This window comes from Grampus griseus (assembly GCF_964374135.1).
Source record: "Grampus griseus genome assembly, chromosome: 9".
Classification (NCBI taxonomy): domain Eukaryota; kingdom Metazoa; phylum Chordata; class Mammalia; order Artiodactyla; family Delphinidae; genus Grampus; species Grampus griseus.
In genome coordinates this window covers 45,568,846-45,578,398 of record NC_139003.1, presented here as the reverse complement: position 1 = coordinate 45,578,398, position 9,553 = coordinate 45,568,846, and the positions used below count along the sequence as shown (strand labels likewise).

The window sequence follows — 9,553 nt, the reverse complement described above, 5'->3', positions numbered from 1 at the left end:
CTAGAGAAAGCCCTCGCACGGAAACGAAGACCCAACACAGCCAAAAATAAATAAATAAATTTAAAAATACAGCCAAATAAAAATTACGGTTAATAAATATCAAATTTTGAAATAAAAGTTTTAAAAATGCAAATAATTGTAAAATTTGTATGGAAATACAAAAGACCCTGAATAAACAAAACGATCTTGAGAAAGAAAAACAGAGCTGGAGGAATCATGCTCCCTGACTTCAGACTTTACTATATAAAGCTACAATAATCAAAACATAGTACTGGCGCAAAAACAGATCAATGGAACAGGATAGAGAGCCCAGAAATAAACACACACACTTACGGTCAATTAATCTATGACAAAGGAGCCAAGAATATACACTGGAGAAAAGATAGTCTCTTCAATAAATGGTTCTGGGAAAATCAGACAGCTATATATAAAAGAATGAAATTAGAACATTCCCTCACACCATATACAAAAATAAAATCAAAATGTATTAAAGACCTAAATGTAAGACCAGAAACCACAAAACTCCTAAAGGAAAACAGAGGCAGAACATTCTTTGACATAAATTGTAGCAATATTTTTTTGGGATCTGTCTCCTAAAGCAAAGGAAATAAAAGCAAAAATAAACAAATGGGACCTAATTAAACTTAAAAGCTTTTGCACAACAAAGGAAACCATCGACAAAACAAAAAGAAACCTACTGAATAGGAGAAATATTTGCAATGCTATGACTGTTAAAGGGTTAATATCCAACATATATAAACAGCTCATACAACTCAAGATTAGAAAAAAAAAAAAAAGGCAAAAACCCAAACAACCCTATTAAAAAAATAGGCAGAAGAACTGAATAAACATTTCTCCGAAGAGGAAAAGCAGGTGGCTAACAGGCACTTGAAAAGATGCTCAACATCGCTAATCCAAGGAAATGCAAACCAAAACCACAATGAGATATCACCTCTCACCTGCCAGAATGGTTATCATCAAAAAGAACACAGATAACAAGGCTTCCCTGGTGGCGCAGTGGTTGACAGTCCGCCTGCCGATGCAGGCGACACGGGTTCGTGCCCTGGTCCGGGAAGATCCCACATGCTGCGGAGCGGCTGGGCCCATGAGCCATGGCCGTTGAGCCTGCGCGTCCGGAGTCTGTGCTCCGCAACGGGAGAGGCCACAACACAGAGAGGCCCGCGTACTGCAAAAAAAGAAAAAAGAAAAGAATACAGATAACAAATTTTGGTGAGGACGTGAAGAAAAGGGAACCCTCATATACTGTTGGTGGGAATGTAAATTGGTGCAGCCACTGTGGAAAATAGTATGGAGGTTTCTCAAAAAACTAAAATATCACTTATATGTGGAATCTAAAAAATTAAACTAGTGACTATAACAGAAAAGAAATAGACTCACAGATATAGAGAACAAACTATTGGTTACCAGTGGGGAGAGAGAAGGGGGAGGGGCAATATAGTGGCAAGGGCTTAACAGGTACAAACTATTAGGTATAAAATAAGCTGCAAGGATATATTGTACAACACGGAGAACATAGCCAATATTTTATAATAACTATAAATGGAGTATAACCTTTAAAAATTGTGAATCACTGTCTCGTACACCTGTAACATATAATATTGTATATCAACTATACTTCAATTAAAATTTTTTAAATTACCTATTAAAATAAAGCCAAATAAAAATTCTGATTAGTAAATATCAAATCTTGAAATAAAAGTTTTAAAAATACAAATTGTTTAATATTGCAGAAGGTCCTTCTGTACCTGCTCTGCTTATGGGAAATTGTGTGTACTTCTCCAGAACCACAAACCGGAACAGGAAGAGAATATGAAATTTCACAGTTCTGGGAAAGGTGACTTCACTCTGTTGAGCTTGTCTACTCTTGTATACTCCTAGGGTGGAACTGCTGGTCACCCATAAGGTGTGTATGGTTGGCTTCAGTAGCCACTGTCAAAGAGTTCTCCAAAGTGGCTGTACAAATCCACATTCCTCTCAGCTGTGTGCGAGAGTCCCAGAGCATCACTTTGCACTTTCCATCATTTCCATTTTAGGCATTCTGGTGGGTGTGTGCAATGCTATTTCTATAACTAATACATTCTTTATTTTTCTATTCCCTCTGTAGAAAGGGAATCCAGCTTTTGCAGCCAACCCGCCCTTGGGGCAGGAGGGAGGGAAGAAGCCATTTCCGGAGGGTCCATCAGCGGGGGCCTAACTACAAGAGGGAGGTCAGCTGAAGCAAGGCCAGGCAGAGGGAATCCCAGGCACCTGGACACTCATCTCCACTCTCTGGCACATTATCTTTTCCCAGACTTTCCTCATCTCTGCTGATTCAAATCTTGTTCGCCCTTCAAAGGCTGGTCAGCACTGATCTTCTCCAAAAAGCCCGTCATTCTTCCCCTTCCTTTCCCCAACTTTTGTCTTGACATTGGAAGGCATGGATGGGTGAAGGTGGGCAAATCATTAACCTCTCGATCTGTTTCCTTATCGGAGGATCATCTGAGCTGAGCAACACTGAGTCTAAGTCCTTATCTGATGTGATGTCTAATGAGCCTTTAAGAACCAGGGGGCGAAAGAACACAAACATAAGTGTGTACTCCCGTCGGTCAGCCAGGGCGTCAGTGCCCCTGTACAAGCCTGTGCTCTGAAGGTCCTCGTGAGTTTCGGTCAGCATGTGTCGGATGGAGCTGCGTCCTTGAAGGCCCACTGACGCATAATCGTGCAAATCTGTTCGCTGGGTGGGGGGGGGGGGTTCTACCTGGGACCTCGCAGCCCTCCCGTGCGCCCACTGTGGGGTAAGCCCTCTCGGGGCTCTGAGGGACTCCGGGTCCTTCCGGGATTTTGTGTCGAATCGGCTGGTGGCGACCCGACGCCGCGTCGGGGGTGGGGAATGTGCGGCTGCGCGCGCACCGCGGCGTTTACGCGGCGATTTCATCATGCACCCGGCCTGGCCGCGCGCGCCGCTTCCGCCGCCGCCCCCTCCGGACTTCCCAGGGCAGCGGTCTCATGCCCTCTCTGCGCCCGGCGCTGCTTAGAGCCACCCGCGCCGCTCTGCTGCTGTCGCCGCTGCCCCGGCTCCCGGCCCGGCCTCCTCTTCTGCCCTGCCGGCCCATCAGCAAGCCAGCCCGCGCCCCGACCTCGTTCCCCGCTGCCGCCTCCCGGAGCAGCATGGATGGTGCGGGGGCTGAGGAGGTGCTGGCACCTCTCAGGCTAGCGGTGCGCCAGCAGGTACCGGCATTCTTCGCCTTCCTCTCAGCCCCGGCTCTCCTCTCCCTGGTCCCCTCCTTCTCCTCCTCTCTCTCTCTTCCCCGGGCACCGGTCCACCTCACCGATTATCCCTCTCCTTCATTCTCTGGAAGCCCTTGGTTTCTAGGCGTCTTCCTCGCCTTCCCCACGTTGGACCCAAGTCCCCGCGTGCGCCGGCCACCTTCCCTCCGGTGGACCCCTGTCCTCCCCTCTCCTGGGGTGATTTCCTCGGATCCCTCGACGTTCTGCCTCCCTCCTCATGCGATCTGTTCTCCCTTCCCAATCCTTGTCACTGCCCGTACCACTTGCTTCTCCGATGGCGCTGGGATCTGTGACCCTTTGCTTCTCCTCCTGTCCTAGCTCAATAGCCTCAACTGAAGATTTCCAGTCCCTGCTGTGTTCTTTGTGCTTCCTGGGTGGCGAGATTCCTAATTCTTCCCTGATCAATTACGTGCCGAAGCTGCGGGTTCTCCTCTTCTCACTGCCTGACTCTTGTTTTTTAATCTTCAGGATGCTTTGAATAGTGTTTCCTCCTTGACATCTTCCTTCATTCGCTGCTTAGTTAGCAGAATGGTCCGTTGAGGAAATAAAAATAGTTGAAACGTGGATGTGGGGAGGTGTTGAACTTTTTTTTTTTTCGTTTCTAATAATGTGAGTTCATCGTCCTTCACTTCTGTCACCTTTTCTGGGTTCCCCAGAATGAGTGAGCTTTCAGATCGTAAACGTGGGAAGCTGTAAATGTCCCTGAGTGACTCGGTGAAGTCAGCCATCCTTCGTATGGAACATTTTGAAATTTGATTTTGCGGAAGGGAGGGAGGTTTCATGGGCTGGAGAGCTTGGTGATCTAATACAGGCCTCCTTTTCCTAGGGCACTGCATGAGTGTCAGAATTTAGAGAGGACAAGGAAAAGATTATTTCAAAGGGATTCTCACATCCAGTCAGGTAGAGCCAAAAGCTCGGAATAGGACCCTGAGGATTGATGACCTAGTAGTGAACACCGAATGGGTTTCTCCTGCACGGGCGCCTGATGCAATAACTTGCCTTAGCTATGGAGGGTGGATCCCTCCCTCGGAAATAATTCATTGGGGCAGAGCTGCCGAAAATTCGGCAAATTCTGCCACTTTATCTACTTCTTTCTAGTTTGAGCCTGACTGATTCAGTAGTGTTTTATTTTGAAATTTCACTATGGGCTTAATTTTTTCTTTATTCTTGATACCAAAGCTCTGTGAATGCTTATTCTCCATGTCCCTCCACCCACCCTTCCCAAATGAAATTAGGTGTGGTTCCTTTGTCTTTTCTCTAACTCTCAACTTTTTTTTTTTTTCACTTCACTTTAGAAGGGAGAATACATCTAATTTGGAAAAACATACACCCAAACCCCTCCCTCTGCCACGTTAGCCTGGAACTGCAGTGCAAATTATCCATCTGTAGTAAGACTGTGGAACTAGGTAACTGAAGTAAACTTTGATGATGGAATAGCCTTCCGATGTTATTACTATCTTGTGTATTGTTTATGTTGGCTTGATTGTTAGTTTTTTGGTACTTCAAGGTATTTTTTGAATATGTAAGTTAGTTTATGTAAGTTAGTTTTTGTTTTTTTCCGTACTTTTCCAGGACCACACATATATTAGTTAACTACCTGGAACTTTGAATCGCACTGATTCCAGGGTCAGTTGGAAGGGAATTTAAAGATCATCTAGTTAAACTGTTTTTTTCCCTTGGTTTTTTTGTTTGTTTGTTTGTTTGCTTATATGAGGAAATGAGACACACGGTCACTTCTTCTCATTCTACATACTTCCACTGTGAAGTTTGTGCAGTTGAAGGCATCCTTGGAGTGGGATTTTTTAAGGTGCTTAATAACTGGTCTTGTTAGTGGCATGTGTTTCCGATAAATATGTATTTCATATAAATTTCCCAATCTGCTATGCTACGTGGATGCTGTTTTTTAATGATTTGGTTTGTTGATTGACTGAAATGTATCAACAAACTACCATCTTATTTCCCCTTTCATTTCATAAAAGAAAGTGTATTTTAATACCAAAGAAAGGACAGACCATAACTCAGAATAAAGAACAGTCTTTTATATTTAGCAGGTTTAGCTTTGAAAAAAGGTCTAATACATTGTCTTTTTTTTTTCTTTTTTTCCCCCCTTTTACTGCATATTGGTGAAAACTTTGTCCTGGAGTATCTTGTTTGGGAACTATTGCTCTAGGGCAGTGGTTCTTAAAGTGTGGTCTGCAAATTCTTGGAGGTCTCCAAGGTCAAAACCATTTTTATAATAAAACTAAGAATGTTATTTGCATTTTACACTGTGTTGACATTTGCACTGATGGTGCAAAGCATGGTGAGTAGAACTGCTGGCCCTGAGCACTAATCAAGTCAGGGATACTAAGCCAAGTCATTATATTCTCTGCCACACTCTCACGTGTTTTTAAAAAAACCAAAAAACAAAACAAAACCTCAGTTTTGCTTTAGAGTATCCTTGAAAAAGCAGTAAGAATTATTATTATTATTTTAAATATTTATTTATTTATTTTTTGCTGCATTGGGTCTTCGTTGCTGTGCACGGGCTTTCTCTAGTTGCGGTGAGCTGGGGCTACTCTTGCGGTGTGTGGGCTTCTCATTGTGGTGGCTTCTCTTGTTGCAGAGCACAGGCTCTAGGTGAGTGGGCTTCAGTAGTTGTGGCGCATGGGCTTAGTTGCTCCGCGGCATGTGTGATCTTCCCGGACCAGGGATCGAACCCGTGTCCCCTGCATTGGCAGGCTGATTCTTAACCACTGCACCACCTGGGAAGTCCCAATAAGAATTATTAATTTTATTAAATTCAGACCTTTGTGCACACATCTTTTTAATATTCTGTGTGACTAAATGGGAAGTATGCATAAAGCATACCCACGCATGATGATTGCCTGAGGAAGAGCACTTATGATTGTTCGAGTTGCAAGAATGAAACACTCTAAAATGTCTGACAAAAAATTGTTATTCAGTCTTGGGTTCCGGAAAATGAGTGAAGTGAGACTGTCACTTCAAAAAGCAACTGATAGTATTTGTGGCCAATAATAAAATTCAATTTTGGGAAATTTTAGAGCCCTGGATTTTTCTCTGCTTTGATTTTCTGAACTGAGAGTGCCCATTAAAACTGTTGCTTAATCCACAAAGGACAAATGATAAGTTTATGAAGTTTTTGTCAATGGTTATAAAACTTGGAAATCTGAAATTAACTTTTTAATCTTAACAAGAACCTTCTAGGCCCATGTGTAAAGCCAAACATCTTAAAAAGGTGAGGAAATGTTTTCTTGTTTTTCCTTGGCCAACTGAATATGCATCATGATATAGCCAAACATCTTAAAAAGGTGAGAAAATGTTTTCTTGTTTTTCCTTGGCCAACTGAATATGCATCATGATATATATGAAAGATGCATGAAAAAGATCCCTTGAAGTGATTTCTCACCTAATAAGTATTCTGCTTTATAATTACAGACTCTTAGTTCTAATATATGTCTTTATGGTAAGAATTTATACAGGAATTAAGCTTCTAGATGATGTTTCTTAAAGGTAATTTAGAAATATTGATGATGTTTCGCATCGGTTTCGTTCAACACACACACACACTATAGTTGGTGGTGAAGAAAGAGGGAAGAAAATAATTAGAAATTAGGAATCCTTAAGTACTTACTTTCCATGTTTCGATCACCTCCAATTCTTTTGTTTACACAATTAAATCATTATAAATCATGGTTTTAATTATTCCATTATTCAAAATAAACACAATTATTTCCTTAATTCACTGAGATTTTTAGAGATGATTAACTCAGTGTAGGAATCCTCACTCTCCCACTGCTTCTGTTGATAGCTAGCCTATCCTTGAATGTATGTGTGCCTGATTCTGTGCCTGAACTTTAAGAGACAGAAAAATGATTCAGGAAAACTAATTTTAATTTTAAAAATTTTAAATTCTTCCTACCTTTACCTTTACCTACTTGTGGCCTTGCTTACCCAGTGTCCTTTGAAAAGCTCCAAAAGAAAATATGGGAGTGCCAATACTTGACACATCAGGGTAGGTATTCAAAAGAACTGCTTGCTTACTTCTTTAAGACATTGAAAAAGAACTGCTTGCCACTCTCCTTTCAGAACACAGACCCTCACAAGGTTCTTATCCCCATCAAAAAGCACTGTCAGTGAACATTTATGAGATAAGTGTTCTGACGGGTAGAGGAAGGGAAAAGAACCACTGAATGAGTAAAGAATAAGCCAGTAGATATTTACCAAGTACTAAGTGCTTAGTGTTGTGCTAGGTTTAGGTTGTGATAGCAGGCAACAAATATTTGAGTGCCAGAATTGACGTGCCGGAGTTCCTGTCTTAAAAGAGCCTGCTTTATAATGACAGGGACAGATAAAATGTGTGTAAATAAAGAAGCCAATCAATTGATAGGGTGATTTCAGGTATTGTACGTGTAATAAAGAAGTTAAAGTTAGAAGGTGACTAAGGATGTTGCTTTAGCTAGAGAGGTCAAGATAATAGAATAAAAACTGCTAGTATAATAACAGACCAGATTTATTTGTACACAGTAAGAGATTGAGAGGAAGAACCAATTCAGTGGTTCTCAACTATATCAGACCCAGTGTACCCTTTTACACCAGATATTTTGGAATTCTCCATTACTACCCTGTAATGAAATTCATATGAAATATCTACATAAATTAAAGAAAGATATGTGTACGCATAATGCTCTAAATGTAATACAAATAAATAAAAAGTAATTTATAATAAAATGATATTATTTTAATATGTAGATTTGGGGGTATGACTCCACTGGAAGTTATATTGAATTAAGCAGATGCTTATACCTCTACGTAGATTTACTGTGGATGCAATTGCTCTAAGTGCACATTGATAAAGGTATACTGTATCGTTTACTCAGGATGGCAGCATAGCCTGTGGTCACATGGTTTGTTTTTTATTTCAAATAATAACAACTTTGTAAAATTCTGAACAAAGCAAGGTACAATTTTCCTTTTTTTAAAAAAACTGAAGTATAGTTGATTTTAGTCTTGCTTTAAATTACATTTTCCTGGGTGCATTCCTGGAGAATTCATGTATGTTAAAACTGGGGAAATTCTTCTCATGGTATATAAGCAGAGTTAGGCTCTAGGTTGAGATCATTTTAAACAGCTTTTTCACCTCCTAACTGGGACATTCTAAAGTAGAATGAATTGCTGGAGAGGGGGACTCATTGAATGAGGGAAAATAGGCAGGAGCTTAGAAAATATCAACAACAGGGAGAAAGGTTGATGACAGGCTCCTCAAAGGAGCTGGAGTTTTAGAAGGAGAAAAGAGGAATTAGTTTGAAAGTACAGAGGGGAATAAGGAGGACATCTATCCCATTTCCATTCTCTTCTCTGTCTCATTACCTCATTTGTATTTTCAACTTTGTCTCTCTGCTACATTCCATGGGATGGAAATTATCCATGGATAATTTCTTTAGGTCGTTCTTCTAGGTCACTAATTCTCTCTTCACCTGTGTCTGATCTGCTATTTAAACTGTCCAGTGAGTTTTGAACTTCAGTGATTTATTTCCAGATCATCTGTATGGTTCTTTTTCAAGTCCCCTGATTGTTTCTGATATTCTCTTGTTCTTTGCTCATGTTGTTGATTCCTCCTTTTATTTTAGTTTAAACATCTTGAGCATTTAAAAAGTATATTTGGTCATTCTAATACTTTTAAAGGAGCTAATTTTGTTATTTGTCATTTCTGCTGAGTCTCACACATGGTGGCTTCTTTCCTCATGGATTTTTAAATTTTGAGTTTAGTGCTTATTATTTTGGAAACCCTAATCTGTGAAAATCCTGAAAGGCCTATGGAAGGTCTACTCCTTTAGAGAGCAGTTGCTTCTGTTGGGCACCCAAGGGCTCTATTAATTTGATAACTTTAATTTCTCATCTTGAAGTTTCCCAGACTGTGTGATAGTGTTTTGTTTTCTCAGATTGCCTATTCCACCACATTGCTGTAATAAAATCAGTGTACAGGGTTGTTGGAAGTGAATAAAGTAGTCTAAAGAAAGTAGCAAGGAAAAAATTCCAACAATAAAGGGCAGAGGAAGATTAGCCAGTAGTGACTGAGAAGAAATGGTCAGAGAAGTAAACGGAAAACTAAGATAGTCATTTTTTTGTATGCAAGAAAGGAGAGGGATTCAAGGAGAGGGTAGTCTATTTATTGGTTCTTCTGTGTTCTCAGTAGTTACATTGCTCTTTACTTTTTTTTTTTTTTTGCTCTTTACTTTTTATCAATGCTTTTCTCTCCACCATC

At 40.7% G+C, this 9,553-nt stretch overlaps 1 protein-coding gene across 1 annotated transcript in view; it reads left to right on the top strand.

Annotated features, from left to right (window-relative positions):
* Positions 1-2,973: 2,973 nt before the first annotated feature.
* Positions 2,974-9,553, top strand: part of GARS1 (glycyl-tRNA synthetase 1) — a 40,444-nt gene continuing 33,864 nt past the window's right edge. Inside the window, exon 1 of the mRNA XM_082661994.1 lies at positions 2,974-3,228. Coding sequence (XP_082518120.1) covers positions 3,007-3,228 — 222 coding nt within the window. The 5' untranslated portion in view covers positions 2,974-3,006. The remainder of the gene's footprint in view (positions 3,229-9,553) is intronic.